Raw genomic sequence first — 27,270 nt, forward strand, 5'->3', positions numbered from 1 at the left:
GTGAAGTTTGCGGACGACACTACAGTGGTGGGTCTTATCACCAACGGTGATGAGATGGCTTACAGGGAGGAGGTCAGCGCCCTGACCCACTGGTGTCAAGACAACCATCTCACCCTCAACGTTGCAAAGACAAAGGAGTTGATAGTGGACTTCCGGAGGTGCAGAGAAGTACACACCCCCATCACCATCAACGGCGCTGCTGTGGAGAGAGTGAGCAGCTTCCGGTTCCTTGGAGTACATCTGGCTGAGGATCTTACGTGGTCAGTACACACAAACAAAACAGTGAAGAAGGCGCAGCAGCGCCTCTTCTTTCTCAGGAGACTGAAAAGATTCGGCATGAGCCCCCGCATCCTCAGGACCTTCTATCACTGTGCCATTGAGAGCATCCTCACTGGATGCATCACCACCTGGTATGGCAACAGCACCGCCTACAACTGCAAAGCTCTCCAGCGAGTAGTGCGGTGCTCTGAACGGATAATTGGAGGTGAGCTTCCCTCCCTCCAAGACATCTACAGGAAGCGCTGCCTGAGGAAAGCGGGGAGGATCATCAAGGACTCCAGTCACCCCAGCATAAACTGTTCAGACTGCTTCCATCAGGAAGGAGGTTCTGCAGCATCCGGTCCCGTACCAGCAGACTGAGAGACAGCTTTTTCCATCAGGCCATCAGACTGCTGAACACGTCATAGACACCTCAGCTTCACTACTGGAACTTCAACATTATGCACTCCACACTGTATATAAATGCCACTTGTTTTGCACATATTCAACTCTGTATATTTATATATTTTATTATTATTATTATTATTATTATTATTATTTATTTTATTTTTTTTACTATTTAATTTGTAAAAATGTGTATACACACACACACACACACACACACACACACACACACACACACACACACACGTAGGAAAATATTTAGTATACACATCCAGAAATGCATACACTATTATATATTGTACATATATTTATTAGTTTCAGGTTGGCCATTCTTGTATTTTGCTCGTTTGTGTTGTTGTGTTTGCACATCTCTGTTGCTTGTGGGGCTCGCACACAAGAATTTCACTCGCATGTGCTGTGCCAGTGTGCCTGCACATGTGATGTGACAATAAAAGTGATTTGATTTTGATTTGATTTGATTTGATTTGAGTTTCTATTCCATATGTTAAAACAAGATCTAGAGTGTGATTAAAGTGGTGGGTGGGTTCTTTTACATTTTGAGAGAAACCAATTGAGTCTAATAACAGATTAAATGCCATGTTGAGGCTGTCATTTTTAGCATCTACATGGATGTTAAAATCACCCACAATAATTATTTTATCTGAGCTCAGAACTAAATTAGATAAAAAGTCTGAGAAATCAGACAGAAACTCTGTGTAAGGCCCAGGTGGACGATAGATGATAACAACACTGGTTTCTGAGTTTTACAACTGGGGAGGACAAGGCTAAGCATCAGACTTTCAAATTAATTAAAAGTCTGTCTTGGTCTTTCGTTAATTAATTGGCTGGTGTGAAAAATTGCTGCCACACCGCCCCCTCGGCCTGTGCTTCGAGATTTCTGGTAGTTAGAATGACTCGGGGGTGTTGATTCATTTAAACTAACATAATCACCCGGCTGCAACCAGGTTTCTGTAAGGCAGAGTAAATCGATTTGTTGATCAATTATTAAGTCATGTACTAACAGAGACTTGGAGGAGAGAGACCTAATATTTAATAATCCACATTTCACTGTTTTACTCTTTGGTTCAGATGTGGATACTGTATTGTTTTTTCTTTTTGATGTTTTATGTTTAATTTGTTTATTGCTGGTTTTTAGTTTGTTTTTTGTCTGTTTGGGAGCTGACACAGTCTATGGAGATGGGGGTTTTTTTGGGGGGGGGGGGGGGTAGCAGGAGGAGAGAAGCTGCAGAGAGTGCGGCGTGTAAGACTGTTTATGTTTGCATGCTTTTATTCTTGAAAGTTAGCTGCTTCCTAATCACATATAACCAGTTAAAAGAATTACTTGCCTGTACAGTGCAGTAAAAAGCTCGAGTTGTCTTTGTCCTGTCTTCCTCCCCTCATCAGTCACAGCAGTTAGCCGCCAAGTCTGGTTCTTCTTGGGGTTTCTTCCTGTTAAAAATGAGTTTTTCCTTCCCACTGTCAGCAGTTGTTCAAAGGGGTCATTTGATTGTTGGGTGTGAGAAAAGAGCTGCATTACAAAGTAAATGAATGTTTATTCACAGCTGGGTTCTTAATAAGTTCATTGTGGATAGTGTCTCATAGAATATAGAGTGCTTCAATTTTTGGTTTGTTACAGCCTTAGTCCAAAATGTATTCAATTTATTTTTCACCTAAAAATTCTACAAATAATACCCCCCCCACCCCCAAGAAAATGAAGACAAAAAGTTTACTATTCTTGCAAATATTAGATATTATTATGATATCTATATGTATCATCATATGTGTATGCACATCTTACATCCAGTATTCACGTCCTTTGACATGACATTCAAAATTGACCACAGGTCAAGACAGATCTGGGCAAGGGTACAGAACCTGTGAAGCTGCTTTCAGGAATATAATGCATCAGCAACTAGAAATCCACTTTTTTTCTTTTCTTTTACGGAGCAGTGTTCTTTGTATAGAGAAGTAGTAAGTCTGAAGTCATATCATATTTTATTATTTTAAAATTATTTTCAATTCAATCATTTAATTTTAATCCCTGGTCTGGATTCTGAATATTTTCCTGCAATGAAGTGAGCGGTGTTTTTCTCTGCATCTATGTGGAGATCATTGGGCTTTTCGGTCAGCTATCAACCCCGCTGTCACCCCAGCTAACACGCGCCACTGGCTGCTCGTTGTGACAATCAAGGAGGTTACAATTACGTCATTGCCGTGCGGAAGACGATTGGTTGGCGACCCTGCCTAATCTCAGCGCTGAGCGGCTAAGGTTTTGTTCACCATGTTGGATGAACAGCTCATTTCAGTTACCTCGTGACCAATACTTTTATCATGTCACATAAGCGTCGTGAGCTTGAGGTGTAGAGGATCAGCCGAGTGACGTTTTTTTTCCTCAACTGACAGCGTCAAGGCCCAGCGGAACCAACGGAAGGACTGCTGTTTTTATGTGGAGATACAGATACCCATTAGCTAGCTCTGAGTTGTCAGATTGAATAAGGCTGTCTAGCTCCTGGCGGTAGATTTTGTCCCACAACAAACGGATTTAACTTGTTAGTCTGTTTGGATGCGCGCTTCTGAGCCGTATTAGGACAGAGTAGAATACAGATACACACACAAAGCTGTCGATGGGGGAATTACTTTGTCTGCCAGCCGTCTGTGAGGATTTCTCTTCTCGTGTTTTGAGTCATGGTCGAAGCTTCGTCACCCTGTCAAACTGATGGGGGTTTCTTTGGAAGCACGCGGCTCGCTGGATTTCTATAATAATATGTGAATAGGGTGGATTGCCGAGGCCCGGGCCTGCCTGCCTCTCTGCGCTGCTGTATTGTAGCCTTGGCTGGGTTACACCTCCTCTGCACCGGATCAGCAGCGTTAATTACGACTCTGAGATTACCTCTGCCATCAGAGTAGCTGTTTGGCCTGTGCACACATCTTAAGGAGAATTCAGTTTGGAATAACAGATGCGATTTTAAGCCGTGTGGTGAGAAAAGCAACGGCGCCAGACCCGAGTGTGTGGCAAACTTGGAACACTTATAAGATGAATGCTCTGCTTCCCATGTGACCTGCTTTAGATCGCACTGTTTTATTAAGAGGGGAAGGTGAATTTTTCCCAGGAGGAGAGGTTGAACAGTCTCTGTGAAGTGCATATAAGTTTTTTTTCTATTGAATATTTTCGGTTTGTCACTGACAGCAGTGGCACTGTTAAAGCTGCATAGATTGTATGTTTGGGTGGTCCATTGCCCATAATATGCTCTCCGTCACTAGTTTCAGACTTCAGTAGTCTAATGGTGTACCTAATAGAAAATTAATTTAGGGGAAGTGGGGCAGAGCCTAGTTAGTATTATGCTAAAACGCCATACCAGATATCGGAAAATTTCTGTCAAAGTGATTGACTTCGGACGCTTAAAGGACAAAATATATTTTCTCTATGTTTGCCATAAGTTGTATTAACCGTGGGGTTGCTGTCTGGTTGCCATTAGTATCATTTTGAGAAGCAGTTTGAAAAGGAGGCATTTAAGTATCATTGGATGGCTCTTTGCGGTACAACTGCTGCAAATGTTACAAAAATGATGGCTGCTTACAACGGTGGCTCCTCAGCAGTAGCTGCCCATCACCCCCATCACCACCACCACCAGCTCCAGCACCTACCGCCTCCCCACATGCATCACCACCACCACCACGCGGGCCAGCACCACTTACAGCACCCAGGCTCAGCCGCTGCTGTGCACACGGTCCAGCAGCACACATCAACGGCTGCCGCTGCGGCGGTGATGCTAAACCCCGGACAGCAGCAGCCCTACTTTCCCTCTCCAGCCCCCGGGCAAGCTCCCGGGCCGGCGGCGGCCGCGGCTCCCGCACAGGTCCAAGCGGCTGCAGCAGCCGCTGTCAAAGCTCACCACCACCACCACCACCACCATCAGCAGCAGCAACACACGCACCATTTACAGCCGCAGCTGGATATTGAGCCTGACAGACCCATCGGCTACGGGGCGTTTGGAGTTGTCTGGTAAGTGCAGTGCACTGCGCGCTCATAATGCATCTCTGTATCCACTAATACTACTAACAGGCCATGGCTTATTAAAGTCGTTCATTAGTGTTTCGCATCCCTCTCCAGCAGCAGTTTTTTTTTCTTTTCTTTTTTTCTTTTCTGTCTCAACCCATAGTCTCTAAACTTGAGCCTGTTGTCATACTGAAGACGTTTGCACTGACTTCTGCTAAGTGTTTTAGTTTTGTAAACATTTGCACGTGAGTAAATGTTTACAGTTTTTTTTTCCTGACTTTTTGTATATTGTTTACAAAGACTAATTGTATTATGCCTAATGAGTACTAATGATCAAAGACAACACATGTCCTGAAGTCCAGAGATAATTCGAGGAAATTTCCAGTTGGTCTCTTGGTGTTAGTAATCTTAGTTTGACTCGATAAAAGTGTCAGAAAATGGGCTTCTTGAGTTTTTAATAATGTGAATGTTTGTCCCATGGAAGATCGTAAGCAGCATTATGGACTTAAATTTATCACTAACGTCAGAATGTCTTGGCCCAGAACACCAACGTAATAATTTCACCTGCATTCTGCACTGAAGAGAAGCCTGACGTTGGCAGTGATAACTGTGGGTGGCTGTAGTACAGCAGGTCGTCTACTAACTGGAACGTTAGTCATTTTCCCCGAGGCATCCACTGAAGTGTGAGTGCGTGTGTAAATGTTAGGAAGCGCTTTTATGAATGTGAAATATGTGAATGGCGCATGTAATTGAACGCGCTTTGAGTGCTCAAATTGAGTAGTGGTAATATGCATATAGTTTTTTTGTTTTTGCAATTTAGCAAAAATAATAATAAAAAAAATAATCATCTGCTTCTTCAATTTAGCCTCACATTCTGTGGATTGATTTCACTGTCTTCAGCTGATGTGTGTATGTACTAGACACTTGTAGACATGTGATTGTTAACCTCCCCACCATCACCAAAATAAAAGTTTATCCCCGACTATGATGGTGGACTTAATAGTAATAAACTAAGATCTCGTCTTTTATCCGAACATGCTGACATGTTGAGTTCACTGAACAAAAATGGTACTTCAGTTGTGTATGTACACTTACGATGCATTAGCCATGCAGTGTTTAAACTGTAGCTGATGTAGAACAAAAAAAATAAAAGTTTAACTAAGCCTCATCTTTTCTTTTTTTTTAAAAAGAAAATACGTCTGCCAGGGATGTATGTGACTAATCTTTGATATTTTCATTAGTCTGTACCAGATGTACTAGCCAATGTTGTACATTTTAACTGATGCCCAATGGGGGTAAATAGTTTTCATAACCATCATTGTTAATAAAATCTTCAGACAGTCTATCACCCTCTTCCTGTAGCCACTTCCTGGGTCTCGTTTCAGGGGCTCATAAGTATTTTCATCACTGAGTAGTGACAAAATTTTCTCATGATAGTCTTTTTGGTTAAGCAATACTGTGCACCTACCCTTGTCTGCCGGAAGGATGATAATGTTGTTGTCATCACGAAGTGATGTGAGTGCCTTCCTCTTCTCCATGGTGATGTTGGATGCTGGGGGCTTTGCATTGCTGAGACAGGCCGAAACTTTCGTCTGTAGTTGCTCTGCTTCCACTTTGCAATATTGTTGTTACGAATTGCTGTTTCTGTGGCTGTGATCAGCTCCACTAGCAGGATTTGTCTCGGTGTGACAGCAAAGAGAGGCCAAGTACAGGTTCACTAAAGAAGTGGACATTGCTAAACATCAGCACTCTGAGAAGATGCAGCAGCAGATCTCAGAGAATGACTCGGCCTCTGTGTGGAAAGGTTTTAGGAATATCACAAACTACAAGCCTAAAACCCCCCACTCCACTGATGACTTGCTCTTAGCCGACACCCTTAACGACTTCTACTGCCGTTTTGATGAGCCATCAGGCAGCCTTCACACCTCCAACGGCCCCAACAATAGAGACACTTTGGACACTAATTCCCCCACCTCTCCCCCCTACATAGAGCCATCACCACCTTCAAACCGTTCACCTACAACACCCCCCTCCTCACCCCACACAAAAGAGGATTTCACACCACCTCCTCCCACCACAACTCTTCATATTCATGAAGCAGATGTGAGGAAGCAGTTTAAGAACCTGAATGCTCGGAAAGCTCCCGGCCCAGACGGTGTGTCTCCTGCCACCCTCAGACACTGTGCAAACGAGCTGGCCCCAGTGTTTTCTGGCATTTTCAACTCCTCACTGCAGGCATGTCATGTGCCTGCCTGCTTCAAGTCCTCCACCATAATCCCTGTCCCCAAGAAACCTAGGATCACTGGACTAAATGACTACAGACCCGTGGCTCTGACATCTGTGGTCATGAAGTCTTTTGAGCGCCTAGTTCTCTCCCATCTCAGGACCCTCACGGCCCCCCTCCTGGACCCCCTGCAGTTTGCATATAGAGCCAACAGGTCTGTAGACGACGCCATCAACATGGCCCTACACTTCATCCTGCAGCATCTGGACTCCCCAGGAACCTACGCCAGGATCCTGTTTGTGGACTTCAGCTCTGCCTTCAACACCATCCTTCCAGACCATCTCCGAGACAAGCTTTCCCAGATGAATGTGCCTGATCCCATCTGCCGGTGGATCACTGACTTCCTGACGGACAGGAAGCAGCATGTGAGGCTGGGAAAGAATGTCTCGGACTCCCGGACCATCAGCACCGGCTCCCCTCAGGGCTGTGTTCTTTCTCCTCTGCTCTTCTCCCTGTACACCAACTGCTGCACCTCCACCCACCAGTCTGTCAAGCTAATCAAGTTTGCAGATGACACCACCCTTATTGGACTCATCTCGGACGGGGACGAGTCTGCCTACAGGAGGGAGGTTGAACGTCTGGTGTCCTGGTGCAGCCACAACAACCTGGTGCTGAATGCCCAGAAGACAGTGGAGATTATTGTGGACTTCAGGAAGCACACAGCCCCACTCCCCCCCATCATCCTGACTGACACCCCCATCACCTCTGTGGACTCATTCCGCTTCCTGGGTACCACCATCACCCAGGACCTGAAGTGGGAGCCCACCATCACCTCCGTCATCAAGAAAGCCCAGCAGAGGATGTACTTCCTGAGGCAGCTGAAGAAATTCAACCTGCCAACACGGACGATGATGCAGTTCTACACTGCAATCATCGAGTCCATCCTCACCTCCTCCATCACCGTGTGGTACGCTGGAGCCACTATCAGGGACAAACAGAGACTGCAGCGTGTTGTGCGCTCTGCTGAGAAGGTGATTGGCTGCAGACTCCCATCTTTGCAGGACCTGTACACCTCCAGGACATTGCGGCGTGCAGCTCGGATCTCAGCTGACCCTTCTCACCCTGGACACAGTCTGTTTGACCTGCTCCCCTCAGGCAGGAGGCTCCGGTCCATTTGCACCAGAACCTCTCGCCATAAGAACAGTTTCTTCCCCTCTGCTGTTGGACACATGAACAATAACCATATGACTGTACCCGCCACTAACACATGACCCTACGTTGTGTCACTGCATCATTCTATGTTTGGCACTGATCACCACCTGCACTCATGTATATATCTTTCAACGTAGCACTCTTAATTCTTATTCTCATGTATATATCTCATGTATATCTCATGCACATATCTTTCCACGTAGCACTTTTAATTCTTATTCTCATGTATATATCTCATGTATATCTCATGCACATATCTTTCCACGTAGCACTTTTAATTCTTATTCTCATGTATATATCTCATGTATATCTCATGCACATATCTTTCCACGTAGCACTTTTAATTCTTATCCCTACTTTTATTTTTTTCCATGTCTATTTAAGTGCTATTTATGACAGCATGTTTGCACTGAAGCACCGCAGCAATTTCCTAATGTTGTAAACCTGCTCAACATTTGGCAATAAATCCCATTCTGATTCTGAAAATTCAACCCTTTAGCAAGGATGTTTTTCTCTGTTTGGGTGAGCTGTCTGTCAGACAAATTCTTCACCCACTTGTCCACATCCTGTGTCGCATCCTTGTCTCTTCTGGTCACTGAGGACACTCTCGGTATTTTGTGGTGGTTTCCGACGTACAACAAGTAAATCAAACTTCCTTTGTTGCCTGGTCCTAGACTTCTTGTGCTGTGCTAGATGAGCCTTCTCAGTAAAGTCAAACACCTTTTTAAGAGTATTCTCATCTAAAAGCATAGTCAGTCTCTGTCGGATCCGCTCCTCTTGACATTTTAGCATGTCGATGGTAACATTTGTTTGCTTCACCCGTTCATTAAGTAACTGATGCTGTGCCTTCTGGAGAATTTTTGTTGCCCGGAAGCCTTTAACTGAAGAGCTCATTTGCAGACTTTTAGGAGTAATCCTGTTTTGTCGGCTGAATCTCAGGTGGTTCCTGTAGTCCGCCATCTTACGTGCTGTTTGCTCATACTGACGTACAAGCTTTAGGCAGTCCTTGCCAAAGTGGGTTAAAACGTCTTGATGCATTCTCAATCATCCAGGAAAGTAACTCTCCAAAAGTTGATTCTGTTCATCTGGACGTAGCGTTTTGTGGGAGAAACGTTTTGTCACTCATCCAAGTGACTTCTTCAGTCTCAGCTGTTAGATTTATTTATTTATTTTTTTAATAAAGGCGAAAGAATGAGATTCCGGATGCAAACGGTGGAATGGAAAAAGCTTATTTCCATTCCACCGTTTGCATCCGCAAAGGGTGGATGTGCTCTTTATTAACAATAGGGTGAGGAGTTCAGTCATTTAGGAGGGTCAGAGTAGAACCGCTACTCCTCCACATCGAAATGAGCCTCTGAAGCAGTCACCTCCCTGGTAAGGTGTTCTGGCCGGGCATGTCCTACCAGCAGGAAGTTGAAAAATGGAGGCAGTGAACAAAGTATCAGTGCGAGTCACAGGACCCCTGACTTTGCGTGTCTGCTGTAGTGACTTTAGAAAATGTAGGAATTAGTATTGAAGGAATGAAAAGACTTGGAGTACTGCATCTGAAACTCTGAGTGTGACGATGGAGTGAGTATTTTTAGTGTGTGTGTGTGTGCTCACCACTAACCCTTGAAGTTAACATTAAAATAATGCAGTAGTTCATATTGTGCAGTAAATGTAAATTTATGTACATTTTTTTAATAACACTATTTCCAGCAATGTCATACTCAACAGTTTTCTTTAATGCAAGTACTCCATACGAAAATGGCGTACTTGCATTATATAAAAATAACAATAGTAGCAAATAGAAAAACAATATATTTTTGTTAAACTGAGTTAAACCAGAGGTCAAGTCAGTGGGTAAGCACATTGGAAGTTCTGAGTTTGCTTAAATCGAGAGGGTTTTTCTAATTGATTGCACTAACAATTTAAAAGAAATTTAGAGCTACTTCCCTAGCCAATCATAAGTAACTATGAATGTTAGGCATGCTGTGCATTGCAGTACTTTGATTTAGGCTACCTCTGCTAAGAAAAAAAAATCTGATTATTCTGATAATAATAATTTTCGACACAAACTGAATTAAATGGTATATGGACTAGAGAGCAACTTGGGGTTAGTATCTTGCCCGAGGGTATTATTGTGTTATTGCCACTCTTTGTCTCCTCTTCCATCAAAATGAGTGAGTAGGGGGAGGTAGTGCAATGGCCCAATCCACCAAGGGAAAAGTTTTACCCAGACAGTTTTCTCTCTCTGGTGCTGTCTGCAATAGTGTAATATCTATGATGGATAAGTTTGTCAAAGTCCTTGCAAGTTGAGCATGCGGACATGACTGGATCACAGAAGTGTCTACTTTTCTTTTTCTTTTTTTTTTCTTCATTGTTTCATTGGCTTGAGATGATTCCTTTTGGCATAAGAACACATGCCTCTTTTGTACTCACTGTACTAAAGTCTAGAAAGAAATCGGTTGGTGCAGCGTCCCATGTGCTGGTTCATATTTATGGCTCATAACTGTTTTTTTTTTTTTTTTTTTAGCGTACTGTTAGACTGTGAATGCTTTCATTTGCGGGGTGACCGTGGTTCAGGGGGTTGGGAAGCTCATCTTGTAACCGGAAGGTTGCCGGTTCGATCCCCAGCTCTTTCTCTCTTGGTCATTGTGTCCTTGGGCAAGACACTTCATCTACCACCTACCTGAGCGCCAGAGGGGCCGATGGTGCGATATGGCAGCCTTGCTTCTGTCAGTCTGCCTACAGCTACACAGCTACAACTATAGCTTGCCTCCACCAGTGTGTGAGAGTGAATGAATAGTGGAATTGTAAAGCGCTTTGAGGGTCTCGAAAAGCGCTATATAAATGCAATCCATTATTTTTATTATTATTATTCCTCAATTTCAGTTAAATTCAGTTTTAACCTGAAGAAACCTTTGGCAGAACCAGGCTGAGTCAGGGGCAGCCATCTACCATGACCGGTTGGTGCTATAGGAAGGGAGACAGGACAAAGATATGCTATGGAAGAGAGCCAGAGATTAATGATAACTAATGATTAAATGCAGAGAAGTGTGTAACCAAACAGTGAGTGAAACAGAAGCAATCAGTGCATCATGGGAAGTCCCCCAGGAACCTAGGTTTATTGCAGCACAACTAAGGATTGAGTGTCAACTAAATTATATGCTTTTTCTATAAGCGGAGATATTTTATCTGAATTTCACTCACTCCTCATTCACGCCCCTTTTAGTCTTCTGTGTGTGTGTGTGTGTGTGTGTGTGTGTGTGTGTGTATATGTATGTGTGTGTGTGTGTGTGTGTGTGTGTGTGTGTGTATATAGATATATGCCCCCTTCACTAATACCTGCTGTTCTCATTTTCATGCGAACACTATACGATGTCAAACAACTCTAAAAGCGTTTCTAAGAGCATAGATCCTACTCACCTGTTCAGCTGGTCATCATGAATTTCTTGTCCCTCACCCCATCAGACTAAGATCTCGGTCCTTCTTTATCAGATATCTTTCAAGCAGTCCAGGAATCCCAAACTCCCATTTCTAAATGTCATAGTGGAGCCACCGCAGAGAGACTGATCGCCGCTCGCTGCGTAGGGAACCTTCCAGTAGTCATTCTTGCCACCTGGCAATCTGGTCTACTATATCCAAACCTCAGAATTCCTCTCTCCGCTCCATTTAGCAATACAGAAACTCTGGTCGCTCGCTATCCCTGTGAAATCCTAACCTCCCAACTTCGATTAGAGGAAGATCAACCACCAGCAAAACTTCACGGCGCAGCTCCACTCTTTATCACTCTAAGATGGGGCTCCAGCCCTGTAGAGCTTCCCGAAAATCTGATCCATCACAAAGCCTAACTCCAAAGATATGCGGCTGTTTCCACACCCCAGAAGGGTCTCCCGAAGACGTCCTCCCCCCAGATTTCAGACTGGACTGTAGCCTGTCTTAAATAAGTTTTAAAAGAGAAAGGTATTCAATTTCACTGGTCCGACAAGAAGACAAAGCTTATTACAATTCTTTTTAACTTCTCAATGCTCCAACATCGATACAACAAACATAAATAATCCACTTTTGGGCATAAATGAAGACAACGCCTCCAACAGTGAAGCTTTCCGCACCTTGCACTCCCACCCATCAGCCAGCAAAAGCCACATCCAGACACCATTTCGCATGTTCCCGGAAGGGAAATACTAGCTCTCTCTTCAGCTGTTCCTCTTATTTAGTGCTTCTCCGTGCTAGGCACTGGGTTGCCAGTTCTGCGGTCTTCCATCCCTCCTTTGCAACTCACCTCAGCAAATCTTCATGGCACCGGGTTGCACAGTTCCACTCACCTCGGCTTCTCTTTACAATACTTTAGCTAACATTCATGCAACTGGGTATTCAACTATTCATGCTCCTAACCCAGAACCTTTTCTTCCTCCTTGTCGGAGCAGCACATGGCCAAGTTTTATAGCCCAGGCCCCTTCTTTTCTCTTCCATTCTAATATTGCTCAGTTTTGCTGGCTTCAGCAATTCCTCCTCCTAACCCACCAGCTCCAAAACCTTCCCCAGTATCCGCTCACCTTCGGCAACAAATCATTGCTGCAATCAAAATACTTCACAGCCCATAAACGGTACATCTGCTCTTACCTGGTTGGCTTCAGCCTCCACACCAGAAATTTCTAAACCTACAGCATCTATTCCTTGCATGCCTTTGCCATATGGTACACAAGGACAGACCCATTATGCAGCTAGGTGGCCGCACTATTTGCAACAATTACAGCGATTCCTTTTGCCTCATGTCTCAGTGCCACTATCTCCACTCCTTCTCCTTCCTTCTTGTGGCGGCGGCCATTCCCACCCAGCATGCCCCCACAACCACCACAAGAAATGACTAGCATTAAAAGAAGCCTTAGTAAATCACCCTAACCCAGATTTTGTCAACTTTTTAGTAAAAGATTTTTCAGGTTTTCACCCAGGATTGTCACCCAGCCATCAGTCTCTTGTACCTGTAAAATCTCTAGTCAGCTCTCAAAGACCCAGATGCTGTTGACAACCTGCTCGCCAAAGAAGTCTGGGAGGGTTTCATAATAGGACACTTCCCTATAACGCCTTTCCCCCTTTTTTTTTGTATCAGCCCACTGGGCATCACTGAGCATTCAGGGAAAAAGCACATCATCATAGATTTGTCTGCAACTCAAGGTAGTCTTATTCGAACATAAATTGCCTCATTCCCCGATTTTTCTCTTAAATGCTCAACAGTGAACCATGCCATTTCCTTTGTTAAAATGCAGAGGTGCATGTCTTTCAAAAGCCGACATCACAAGTGCCTTCAAAGTTCTGCTGTTCTTCTGTTCTCATCAAAGGTCTCTAACATCAGGCTCCAATTTTAACCTTTTAGCCTTCTTCAGGTTCCTGTGCTATTCAGAATTGACCTCTTCTTCAAGGAGATTGTCATCCCTGCTTAAGCGACTTCCACCCAGTCTTTGAAGACTGGCTCATCTTCTCCTCAAACAGAGGAAAACCAACCAATTGGGCAGCCCCCTTTCGATATTTTAATTCAAAATAATCTTGCCTTTAAGCCACTTTGACTTGCTGACCCATTTCCTCTACCTTAGAAAATCCCATCACGCATTACCTTCAGACCCTCTCTTCATCACCGAATCCGGCCACATCCCAACATATCATGGTTTCTTTCACACTTTTGCCAAGTTCTCTCGTTGTCTGGAATTTCTCCTAATCTCTTCTCTGGCCACTCCTTTCACATCAACGTCATTCTTTGTTCCATCCATCCATTCTCTCCGCTTATCCTTGTCCCGGATCTGGAGCCTAACCCAGCTACCATAGGGTGAGAGGCAGGATACACTGTACAGGTCGCCAGTCTGTCGCAGGACTAACACATAGAGACAGACAACCATTCACATTCACACCCGCATAGAGAGAAACTACACCAGCATGGGGAGAACATGCAAAGCCCTCAGGCAGGTGGTGGAATCAAACTCGGGACCTTCTTGCTGTGAGGCAACAGTGCTAATCACTGTGCAACCGTGCTGCCCATTAATTCTGTGAGATGAGCCTGGAAGATGGTGGTCGTAAATTTAGATTAAAAGGACGCCTTTCATATAGTGTAACTTGTTTTGACCAGCCACTTGTCTCAGATGATATAACCCTTGCATGTATACACAAAATGCACTTTTTGAGATTTGATAATAGTGATGCTTAAAGTTGGTCGTGGGAAATAGTCCTTTAAAAAACAAAAACAAACCAAATCTCAAAAATGTGATGAAAAAATACTGAAATATTTTTATAACTTCGTCCAATCCATGACATGATTTGTTCTGCTGATCTATTTATCTAACTTTTCATCCAATGTTATAATTTTTGTGAATTTCTTTTTCATATTCACCCAGGTCAGTGACAGACCCCAGAGACGGAAAGCGAGTTGCTCTCAAAAAGATGCCTAATGTCTTCCAAAACCTTGTTTCTTGTAAGAGGGTATTTCGTGAGCTGAAGATGCTGTGCTTCTTCAAACATGAGAATGTAAGTACATGACAATGTCACAATGGAGCTTATAGTTTCCTCTAGAAAGGAAAAAGAAATGTGTTTGCCTGCATGATTGCATTCAGCCTGAAAACAGACCACAGCTTTACCTCTGTTCTCAGGTGCTCTCTGCGCTGGATATACTACAACCTCCACACATTGACTACTTTGAAGAAATGTATCCTTTACTATTGATTTATTCAAAGATTATAACAAGATGCAGGGCCTACAGGAATTACATTTTAAAATCAGGTGTATGAAATTGCAGAGAATTGCATAAGAAATTTTCTTTAGGTCACATTGGGGGTGGCTGTAGCTCAGGTAGGGCAGGTCACTTACTAACCGGAAGGTTGGTGGTTCGATCCCTGTCTGCCTGCCAAATTATTTTGGGCAAGATACTAACCCCAAATTGCTCTGTGATGCACCCATAAGAGTATGAATGCGTGTGAGTGTTAGAAAGCACTTGCAGAAAAAGAGCAAAGAAAAAAATGTAAATGGGTGAATGAGACAAGTTGTGAAAAGTTATAAAAAGCACTTTGATTGCTCATAGTAGAGATGTGCTCTATAAGAACCAGTCCATTTACCATTAAATAAAACAAAGTATGACTGAGGGTGTATTGAGTGCTGGCCTGATAGATAGCATCATGGCTAAGCTGGAAACCTGGACCCTCCATGGCCGATTGCCAAGACTACGTGAGATAACCTCTGTAGGTCTAGTAGAAGGTGTGAATGTAGCACAATCCCTACTGCAACCATCACTGAATCAGCTGATCTACACCACAGCTGCAGTGATCACTGAGCTGCTTGGCTATAAAATGAACAGTTACAAGGAGCATTACTCTCTGTGGAGAAGGTGACTAGAAGCCAAGAATAAGGTAGCACAGGGCCTGTAAAGAAAGGGGTGCCTAAGAAGTACAGCAAGCTGTCTTGGAAACTGCCAAGTAGAGGTATACCAGAGAAACAGAAGGCAGGAGAATAAACCAGCTGTACTGTACTGAGCCATCCAAGTGGCAGTGTAACAATGTAAGAACAGGCCCACCAAGAGTGGAGACGGAGCAAGACTGGAAGAGCATATGGGAGAAGGATACAACCCATAACAATAAGGCTCAGTTGATAGTGAATGTTAAAGCCGACCACAGCAATCTCCCTGAACAGGGTCTGGTAGTCATCACAGGAAAGGGTCTCCAGTATGTAGATATGAACAGCACCTGGTCCTGACATGATTCATACCTACTGGCTGAAGAAGCTGACTGCACTCCATGAGCATCTGACAGCACTAATGGACCAGCTGCTAGTAGATGAGATATGTGGATTGGCTAACTGAAGCCCAGTCAGTCCTGATCCCCACAGTTGGATATTTTACAAGAAAGCCTATGACTCAACGCCCGACAAATGAATCACGGAACTATATAAAATCAACAGGGCCATAAGAGCCTTCGTCAGGAATTCAATGGGGATGTGGCAAACACTAGAGGCCAACTTCAAGCCAGTGGCACAAGTCAACATTAAGTGCGGGATTTACAAAGGAGATGCTCTGTCCCTATTGCTGTTCTGCATAGGCTTGAAGCCTCTCAGTGAGATCACTGACAAGACTGGCTATGGATACCAACTACACAATCCACCAGTCACCAGGTACCTCCGCTGCATGGATGACATCAACCTTTATGCCAGGTATGGACAGACAAACTGGTGATGGTTAACTAACCAGATATAGTAGTGGTGGAAAAGCAGAAGAAGATGGCCATAGTGATAGATGTAGCTATACCGAATAATGGTAACATCAGGAACAGGGAACACGAGAAGCTCAAAGTACTAAAGGTTGAGGGAAGGACTTGAGAAGATGTGAAGGACTTGAGAAGATGTGAAGGAAACAGTGGTCCCAGTGGTAACTGGAGCACTCATTGCAGTGACCCCCACACTAGGCGGGAGGCTCCAGCAAATCACAGGAACAACATCCATGATCTCTGTCTACAATAGCGCAGTCCTAGGAACAGCAAGGAACTGTGGAGGACTCTGAAGCTCCCAGGCCTCTGGTAGAAGACCTGAGTTTGAAGGATAATGACCGTCCAGAGGGCGAGAGGGGAATCACAATCACAGTGGTCACTGAGATGCCAAGTAACGACTCTCAGCCTTCGAAAGCCGCTTGAAGAGGTATACCAGAGAGATAAAATCAGCTGTACTCCCCTAAACCATCCAAGGTGCATTCTCAGTGGCAGGGGGAAAGCCCGACCAAGTCTGGAAAAGCAGCAATACTGGAAGAGCATATGAGAGGAGGATGCAATCCATAACAGCAATGCTCAGTGGCTAGTGGAGCTAAGAGCAGACAGCAGCAGTGGAAGAGCATATTAACTCGAAGGGTGGTGGTTCGATTCCCATCTGCTCCAGTCTGCCTGCCAAATTATTTTGGGCAAGATACTAACCGCAAGTTGCTCTCATAGGAGTATGAAAGTGTTTGAGTGTTAGAAAGCACTTACAGAAAAAGAGCAAAGAAAAATCATGGCGAGTCGGACTGCACCGGGCCCTGACATGATTAGTGCCTACAGGCTAAAGAAGCTAACTGTACACCATAAGCTGTTAACAGCACAAATGAACCAGCTGCTAATAATGGCACACACCCAGAATGGCTAATTGAAGGTCTGACAGTCCTGAATCTGCGTACTAGCATCTTGTACCATGCTGTTATGTGCTGGAAAATCTCTTTGCTCTGCCTGCACCTAGTGTCTTGCCTGGTGTGGTAGAGCACCAACACTGTGGATCTTGTGCTCAGAGCTTATTCCTGTTCTGCCATTATTAGTGCCTCTGTGCTGTCTTTCAGTCCAGCTTTGTCAAGGCATTGATGTTACTTGATATCAGCCACTTTTTCTATTTTACAGTGGTACATGCTGTGCTTGCCTGTCCTTCTTTGATGGTCCCACTTCTTGCTCCTCTTCTTTTTCGGGTTTCTGTTGTCTCAGATACTGACTCACATGAGCAGTTTTGCCCATCTTCCTGACTCATGGATCTTTGTTGTTTCATCCTGGATAGTGGTTCTGACATTCACTAAACCTCAGCCTCCTTCCTTACGCTTAGCATATAGTCTCAGGGTGCTGGACTTGGGGTAAAATGCTCCATGCATGGTAAGGAGCTTTCTTTTGCCTTTGCCCTTGGCTTCTATCTCTTTCTTTGGCTAGCTTATTTTCCCAATTGGGGTATCTGATCAAAGGCAGGATCTTGTTCTTGCCATTCTGCTGACTCCTCAGGACTTCTTACTTTCTGCAGGTACTTGGTGGTTGCAGATTTTGTAGCGGCCTCTTCATGGCTCCCATTTGCCTGTGGGATTAGGTACTTGTAGCTGTCCTTGATGTCTGCAATGTTGCCTCCTGGTAGTACAATCCCCTCAGTTTTGACTACTATCCCTTTCTTTGTTACATTTTGTTTCACTGACTACACTTCTCCAGTCCTAATGACACTGGAATTTCGTTGCTGCAGATCCTAGTGGTATGGATCAGTGAATCGATATCTTGTTCACTCCTGGCATGCAGCTTGAGGTCATCCATGTGGAGCAGGTGGCTCATGATTGCTCAATTTCTTAATCAGTATCCATAGCCAGTCTTGTCAAATATCGCACTGAGGGGTTTCAGGCGTATGTAGAACAGCAGTGGTGACAGATCATCTCTTGTGCTATTGTGTTGTTTGCCACTTCTTGATGAACGTTCTTAGGGTTTTGTTGATCTTATATATTTCTAGGCATTCTGGGATCCATGTGTAGGGCATTGAATCATAGGCTTTCTTGTAATGAGTCCAGGAGGTGCACAGATTGTTCAGTCTAGTCTTACAATCTTGAGTGACTGCTCCATCTACCAGTAGCTGTTGTTTTACCCCTCTGATGTTCCTGCCAGTTCCATTCTGTGCCCCACTCATGTATTGAACTATGTGCCTGTTCATCTTAGCCGCTATGATGCCTGACAGTTGCTTCCATGTTGTACCAAGGCAGGTTATTGGCTGATAGTTGTACTAGACCGGTGCCTTCTGGGGATGCTTGGGCATCAGGATTGTCCAGGCTTCAGTTAGCCATTCTGAGTGCATTTCGCCCATTTGCAGCTGCTTAATTTATGTTGCCAGACGCTCAGAGGCCCTTTCTATGACGTCTGCCACTGTTACTGGATGTTGTTCATTGGGGGGTGCTGTAGTCTACTCTTGGCTCCACCAGCCTCTGAGCATTGTTGATATGGGTTACGTCTTTCTCCCACATGCATTTTCAGAGTTACTGTCTCCAGCCTCAGTGGGGCTGTTCTCATATTGTTACCCTGCTACTGAGAATACACCTTGGATGGAGTGGAGTATACCAGCTGTACTCCATGGAGTGGAGTACAGCTGGTTTATTCTCCTGGCTTCTAGCTCTCTGGTAAGCCACTTCAAATGCACCTTGAAGAGATAGTATACCTTGCCAGCAGCAGGCCAAAGCCCGTGAGTCTTTGTTTGGCAGGTTCTAAGGCCTGAGTTATGGGCAGCTTGCAGTACTTCTTAAGCATCCCTTTCTTCATAATAATTTTCTGCATCTTATTTATATTTAAACCAGTGTCTGACCCTGTATGTGTGGGGCCATTTACATGTTCCCTAACGTTAAAAGACTCTGTAAAGGTGTGTTACAGGATACGTCATCATCAATCAACTTGTACGTTTGAAATTAGGAGGAGACACAATTCCTAGGAGGCTTGCACCAGGAAAGGTATCCAGCGTAAAAACCTACTAAATCAAAATACCTGTGGTAACCCCCTTTAATTATTTTATTTTTTTTTGTGGTGATTCTGATTTCTGGAATTCATGGGAATTCTTTTTGCCCATCTGCCCAAGATGGAAATATGGTAAGGCCTTAAGGCTACGCAGAAAACAAAAGTGTGAATTAAGTTTAGTGAATTTTAACAAGTTTTGGTAACTGCAGGTATTTACACTCTGCAATGATCTGTTGTGTAATGCTTTTTCATTCCAAATACCCATACTTTATGTGAAAGAAGATGCCAGTTTACATTTTCATTTCTAGAATGCTGCTAGTGATTAACATAAGATAACTGGAAAGGTAAGAAAACAATGCAGTGATGCTGATGCCTAAACTCTATCTTAGAAAATAAAGCACATCTTTATTATAACTATACTGTCTTTCTCAGGTTCTCATTGAGATTTACTGTTTATGTTCTTGCACATATTTGTTTTTCTTTTAACCTTAATTCCTCTTGATCAGCTATGTAGTAACTGAACTGATGCAAAGTGACCTCCATAAGATCATTGTATCACCGCAGCCTCTGAGCTCAGACCATGCCAAAGTTTTTCTTTATCAGATTCTGCGAGGTAGGTCTTCTTTTCTTTCAGATATCTCTATGGTTACATTTATCCAAGTTCAGCCCATAGACTGGTCTCAAGCGTTGGTACTGATGAAGTTATACAGATTATACTCAAGGTTGAACAATAATACAGGACTCTTCAGAATTCTGCATCTCTTGACAACAACAGATTTGAAAACTAAATTAGTAATGAAATGTGACTAATTCAATGACCTTCAGTTTTAATTTAAGATTTTTATATGGGAAATCTTTATATTGTATTTTTAACGGAAGTCTAGTCATGAATGGAAACAGTTTGGCCTTGTTATTTCATGAAATATAGAGGTGCTCTCTATTTCACTTGGTGATAAATTTGTGAGTAGGATTTGTTGGTAGAGATTTTTGGAGTTTGAGGATTGGGTTTACACTAGGAAATTCCATAATAAAAGGAAAACCTTTACACCCTAAAGAGTTTAAGGCACTCAAATCACATAGGGGTGGGTTTACCTTTTTTTTTTTTTTTTTTTTTTTTTTTTTTTAATAGCTTTTTTGGGTCTCATAGCTTAAGAATGAGTACTGGGGATATTCACATTAATATTTCACAGTTGAGGAAAAAAGTACATTTACCATCTGTTTAAAAACTGCAATAAAAGCTACAAACCTATTTCCAAAAAAGTTGAGATGTTGTGTAAAATGCAATGACTTACAAACCTTATAAATTTATATTTTATTCACAATGGAACACGGAAAATATCACATGCAAAACTGTAGAAAATGTACAATTTTAACAAAAAATATTAGCTCATTTTAAATTTGACAGTTGTGGTCAAATGTTTACATGCACTCATGAGGATGGAGAATTCTGATATTGATTTCTGTAAACATCTTTTGTGTTTTTTGCAGGGTGAAGTGAATATACACTATATATCTTTTTTGAATTTAAAAAAAGAAAAAAAACCTGGGTGCACAAGTTTGACTTTATTTTTGATTTTCTCTAATCCACATACAATATAGAGGAACAAGTTGGTATGCCTTGACTGTTAAAGTTAAGACATTTTAGAACCTTCAGTGGAACGTATTAAAATGTTTGAGTGTATGTATATATTTGAGCATGCACGTATATACTTCACAGTATCTTTCCTGTTCCGAGAACTGTGCTCTTCTGGACAGATGTCTCAGGTGTTGTTTCTGAGATCTGAAAAATATGACCTAGAGCCACTCATCCAACTTGGGTGTCACTACACCGAGTGCTCAGATTACCACAGGGACAGCTATTCACTTCACCTTCCACATCTTCTCAGCCCTTGGTACTTCTTGAGCTTCTCGTGTTCCTTTTTCCTGATGTTGCTATCACTCAGCGTAGCTATATCTATCACTATGGCTGTATTAATCTGCTTGTACACCGCTAGAGTGTCTGGTTACCCATCACCAGTTTGTCTCTCTGTACCTGGAAGTCCCTAAGGATCTTAGCTTATTCCTATGCTGCCATTATTAGTGCCTCTCTGCTGTCTTTCAGACCAGCTTTTTCATCCAGGAATCTGATCTGCCCGTGGTACATTAGCAGCCTAGTACTAGTGTACCTCCATGATGATTTTTTTCCTCTTCTTTCTCGGATTTCTATTGGCTCAGGTATTTCCTAAGCACAAGAGCAGTTTTGCCCATCTTCCTGACTTTCGATCTTTTGATCTTTGTTGTTTCATCCTGGATAGTGGTTGTGACATTCACTAGGCCTCAGCCTAGTGAATGTCCACTTTCCACTTAGCATACAGTCTCAGGGTCCTGGACTTGGAGTAAAACGCTCCATGCATGGTAAGAAACTTTCTTTTGTCTTTTTCCTTGGCTTCTATCTCCTCCTTTGGTCAGCTTATTTTCCCAACAGGGTATCTGATCACAGGCAGGACATTGGTGTTAATTGCCCCGGATCTTGTTCTTCCCATTCTGCTGACTCCTCAGGACTTGCTTTACTTTCTGCAGGTATTTGGAGGTTGCAGATTTCCTAGTGGCCTCTTTATGGCTCCCATTTGCCTGTGGGATTAGGTACTTGTAGCTGTCCTTGATGTCTGCAATGTTGCCTCCTGGTAGTACAATTCTCTCTGTAACAAATAAGGGGATAGTAGTCAGAACTGACTACACTTTTCCCAGTCCTAACGGCATTAGAATTTCGTTGTTGTAGATCCTACTGGTATGAATCAGTGTATCTATAGGGGTGTCCAAATTCATAGGCTGCATCCTCCTGAGGACCCGGCCTTCGCGGTCGTCCTCCAAAGGCCGGCTAGGCCGGAAGTGAGCGACTGTGAAATTGGACGGTCTAGCCTTCAGTTTTGCATCACCAGCTGTCTCGGTGGAGTTTAATAAACTTGGCTGTCTGCTCCTTTCTGTCTATAATATAACAGGACACTGGCATAAATTCTCGATCATCTCACACTTCTGTTTAATCAGTTCTCTGTTTGGCGTTTATTTAGCTGTGTGAAAACTATAACTTTAATCTCAGCCAAACCGATTTACTCATGAACAAATAAAACACTGAAAAAGCCAAACAATAACACTGTTAAGTTATCTAAGTGACTTATATATCATGTTTAACCTGAGTAGCGAAAGGTGGGTTGTGCGGGGAGTTCGCTGTTATCGCCCCGGCTAGCTATCGAGCTGCTGGGTAACAGACGTCTCCGAAAATGTCAGAGCACTTTTGCAAATATGTGATGTCTTGATAAACCCAGCAGATATTTGAAGTTGCACAGCCACATTCTTGCCTGAAATATCATAAAAGTTTAATTTGTGACCCAGAAAGAGTAATATTAAAACTTAGTAGCAACTGCCATTGTTAGAAACTGGAATTTCTATGAATTCTGGGATATGGTGGGCCACAAAGGATACATCCGCGTTTGTCGGGTGCATTCGGAGGAGTCTACAAATTCTGACAGCCTTGGCACGTCACTGTGAGGTAATCGGTCTACAAATGCGGCCTCAGGAGGATGCAGCAGATGAATTTGGACACCCCCTTTGTCTTGCTTACTCCTGGGATGCAGCTTGATGTCATTCATTTGGAGCAGTTGGCTGATGATTGCTCAGTTCCGAAGTCAGTGTCTGTAGCTTGTAGGTCTTGTAAATGATCTCACTAAGGGGTCTTTCCTATGTAGAACAGCAGTTGGGACAGATCTCTCCTTGGTAGCTCCTACACGTGATGTTGACATGTTCCGTGGGTTGACCTCTAGTGTTGTTTGCCACATCCCCATTGAATTCCTGATATTGTATAGTTCTAGGCATTCCAGGATCCATGTGTGGGGCATCGAGTCATAACGCCTTTCTGCAGCTCCAGTAGTTTTGCTAACTTCCCTCTGCACTACATTGATCTTTGCCCCTAGTCTCCTTCTCCATAGGGGATGGTGATCCTGTTGGCTGTTCATCTTATAGCCAAACAAAAAAGTGATCACTGTTGTCGTGATGTAGATCTGCTGATTCGTTTTGGTAATGGCCATTTTAGGGATTTTCTGTAATGCTGCATTCTTCTAGTAGACCTTCAGAGGGTATTTCATATAATCTTGGTAATTGGCCAAGGGTTAGGTTTTCCAGGTTCGCCATGATCCTATCTCTCAGGTCAGCTGCTCTCGCACTCAATGCACCTTCAGTCATTTTTTTGGGGGCTTGGTATGTAATTTTGGGTCGGGGTGATGATGATAGGGAGGAGGCCCTGGGGTAGACCTAGGACACGCTGGAGAGGTTATATCTCTCGGGCTGGCCTGGGAACGCCTTGGTGTTCCCCCGCATAAGCTAGAGGAGGTGGCTGGGGAGAGGGAGGTCTGGGCTTCTCTGCTTAGGCTGCTGCCCCCGCGACCTGGCCCCGGATTAAGTGGAAGAAGATGGATGGATGGGTGATGATGATAGCAGTTGCATCTTCCGAATATGAGCAGTTTTTCTCTGGGAAGACAACACTAGATGCAGAACTGTGTCTAAGATTACATGCTTATGATCAGTAGGGCTGGGTAACGTCACTGATTTCTAGAATCGATTCAGATTCACAAGGTCCCGAATCGATTCGATCCACGATTCGGTTTGATTCGATTTTAATCTGGGAAATTTTGTCTCAGTCAGAAATATTATAATTTTGATCACATATCAGTACATTTCCATATTTTTATATCTATAAAAAGAAAGCTGACACTTGCAAGACTTTATCAAAAGTGTAAGCATCACAGCCGATGCCTTTGTGTCAAAGTAACTGAGGATAAAACACAGAAAAACATGAAGGCGACTTTTATAGCAGATAACCTTAAAAATGTTCTGCAGTAGATCAAAAATGAAAGAAAGTCATTAATCAAAATATGAACATTACCTGATGCTGCTGAAGTGAAGCAGAGCAAAGTTAGAGGTTTTATTAGAGACGCAGCTAAGCGTTTTGCAATTTTGCATAATTTTAAAAAGTTTAAATTTGTTCAGTAGCCTATTGAACAGCAGAAATGAGGCTTTCTTTTCAGAAGTAAGTAAAAGGGAAAAGAAACAACAGTTGACTTGCGCGTAATAAGCAGGCGGATAATGCAGAAAAAAGATTTTTGGATGGGAACCTGTTCTTGAAGTACAGAGAGAAAGAGAGAGACCGCGAGCTCTGCATGAAGTGTGATTTTTATCGTGGTGGAAGCAAAACAGCAAACTAAGAGGGCATTCATGACGATGTTTATGTGATGCAAAATGTGAAGTGTAGTTTGGATCTTCTCTTGTTGCTGGTTCAGTCAATATTGTTTGGAGAGAGATTAAAAACCTGCAGCTTCTGAATCTAGTGCAAAAGGGGCGTAAACACAAAGTGCCGACCTGCTGACGGATCAGAATCAGTGAGCTGTTGGCTTTCAGCCCTTTGTGTTTACGTCTTTGTGCAGACTCTGTGTACCTGCTCTCATTTATTGTTTTAGATGTTTGGTGGTTGTTGAAATTTTGTGAGGTTTAACCTGAGATTCTGGTGTTTTGGGCAAAATAAATTTATATTTATCGATCGATCGATTCAGGATTTTAATGAATCTATTTCACGTTATGCAAGCTAGAATTGATTTTAATCGATAATCAAAACCCACCCCTATTGATCAGTAGTAGATTAGACAAAAAAGTTTTTAGATAAACCGAGAGTAAAAACTAAATCCGGTGTGTGGCCACAATTATGTGTGGGCCGGTAACATGTTACACTAAATTAAATGCCTTTGCAATGTTAAGAAATTCTGTCACAGTGCAGTTAGAGGGATCATCAATATGTAAATTAAAGTCACCCACCAAATTGATTTTATCTAAATTAACAGTAACAGATGAGAGGAGATTAGGGAATCATTAATTCAAGAAATTATTGCAGGATTTGGAGGTCAATAAATTACAATATAGCAACCTGGATATTCACATCGAATTTTATAAGATAGTAATTCAAAGGAATTAAAATAACAGGATTAAACTGCACACAATATAGATAATTCTTATAATTATCTAAATGGTGTTAACTTGGTGGACAAAGTTTTGAGGGGTAACAGGCAACAGTTGCCTGGTTTGAAAATGTCTAATTTTTAAGGGATGACAAAATTGTAGGAATGATTTGTTAGATAAGGATGTACTGTTAAAGGGGGTAATAATTGCAGGAGAGACAGGCTTAAGAGGAAGAGGCTTACAGCGCATAGTAATTAGATTACTGAGTCTGGTTGTACAAATACTGGCAAAGACTTTTTTAAATTTATGCGTTATAATCAATGGAATTGGTAAAGATGAATACTTTAGAACTGAGAAAACAGGTGAAGTAGCAGTATAATAGTGGTTATGCAGTTTAGTAGTGAAATGCTTGTTTAGTAGTGATGGCAAGAAAATATCAGTTCTAGTGACGGAGTCGCAGATAGCGAGATTTTCCCTCATGCTTTAGGGGTCCTACATGAGTGAAGGATTAATTCAGTACTTGAACCTCAGTGGTTCTGGATGAAGGTGATCTTGTTGAAAAAGTCAATGACCCAGACTGTTGAACTTTATGTCACCATAACAGGGGGGCAGCAGCGGACCACAGTTAATGGATTGCTTTCTGGTGTTCTGCAGACTTTCCACAAGGTGCATAAAGTCTTGTTTGAGGGTCTCTGACTGACGTAGTGCTGACATTGAAGAGACGCTGTGGTGAGTTTCAACGGCTGAAGAGAGGTCTGAGTAATATTCTTCATACCGGCTCTTAGGATAGCAAAAGATATGGTCGCCAAGTGTTGAACCATAAAGGTGCCAACAACGATCACTTTAGGTAGACACGGCCTTGAGGAGGTGGTGATGGGTAGCTTGGGGGCATGACCACATGTGGGCTCTGAGATGCGGCTGTGGGGGCAGCAGGAGCAGCATCAGCAGCACCTGGCAGTGAAAAATGCTGATGCCTGAATTCTAGAAGAGGGAGACATCTAGGTGTCTGCGCTGGAGCCAGGCAGCCTGGAGGAGTAGTGGCAAGGAAACCCAGGGCACTGCCGGGTCCTGCACATTTTCCAGCGGGTAAAATTTGTTCACCAGCTGAATAACCTCTGGGTGTAGACGGACCGGGCGTCTAGTCAGCTGCAGCCCTTTACCAGGAACTGCGACTTGCAGTGTGTGAAGCAGACTTCAGACTGGCTTTGCCCCATGGACATGCTACATTTCATCAGCCAGAGCCAGGAGATTGGCTGTTATGACTGGCTGTCCTCCAGTGGTGGCAGAACCAGACCAGGGGAATGTGGCATCACAGGGAGCTCCCGAGACCGAGCACTGGGTGGAGTTGCACCTGTCGATGTTGGCACAGCAGGAGATCCATAGGGAAGCCAGTGCTTTGCTTGTGTGGTGGCCACAGATGAAATCTGTGAAGCTCATCCTTCATAAGTTCCTGCTTCAGTCGCCAGATATCCTTTTGTAACTGTAAGTATGCTGGTAGGCAATGACCATAGCTTGAGGGCAGCAAACAGCTGACAGACAGGGTAAAAGCAGGAGATGAACCAATTCAGCATGCTTCAGTGTGTGTGGGTCAGCAGTGGTGGCACTGTAAGAGGTGAAAGGGTGCCAACCAGTTTCAAAAAGAAATTATGTTTCAAAAACCATTCAAGATTTTGTGAATCCAAGAAACTATTCAACACTGCTTTTGAAATGGCCAGCTGGTTCACCAGCTGACACTCAGGGCAGGACACACCATCGGCACACGTCCCCCCCCCCCGGCCAATAAAATCGGAGCACTAGTCACCTCAGTTTTTCCATATCTCATATGCCCCACCTTGGAGTTCTGAGCTGGCTTTTTGACACCAGCAACTGGGTGTGTTCTTCTTCTGTGTGAGTGTCACGACTCACTTGATACATTTAGTCTCTAATAAACACAAAATGCAAGTAGATCAGTGTTATGTCAGGGTCATGTTCTTGACAGTTTTCATCAT

General features: G+C 43.3%; 1 protein-coding gene across 2 annotated transcripts in view; it reads left to right on the forward strand.

Annotated features, from left to right (window-relative positions):
- Positions 1-2,888: 2,888 nt before the first annotated feature.
- The window catches only part of nlk2 (nemo-like kinase, type 2), a 64,257-nt gene continuing 39,875 nt past the window's right edge, over positions 2,889-27,270 (forward strand). For both annotated transcript variants that reach the window (XM_085244862.1, XM_085244863.1), the window contains exons 1-4: positions 2,889-4,666; positions 14,462-14,591; positions 14,714-14,769; positions 19,810-19,916. In XM_085244862.1, coding sequence (XP_085100988.1) covers positions 4,188-4,666; positions 14,462-14,591; positions 14,714-14,769; positions 19,810-19,916 — 772 coding nt within the window. In that variant the 5' untranslated portion in view covers positions 2,889-4,187. The remainder of the gene's footprint in view (positions 4,667-14,461; positions 14,592-14,713; positions 14,770-19,809; positions 19,917-27,270) is intronic.

This window comes from Mchenga conophoros, linkage group LG14, assembly GCF_057382185.1.
Source record: "Mchenga conophoros isolate Kocher_MC1m ecotype Shallow Benthic linkage group LG14, M_conophoros_male_GT1.1, whole genome shotgun sequence".
Taxonomy (NCBI): domain Eukaryota; kingdom Metazoa; phylum Chordata; class Actinopteri; order Cichliformes; family Cichlidae; genus Mchenga; species Mchenga conophoros.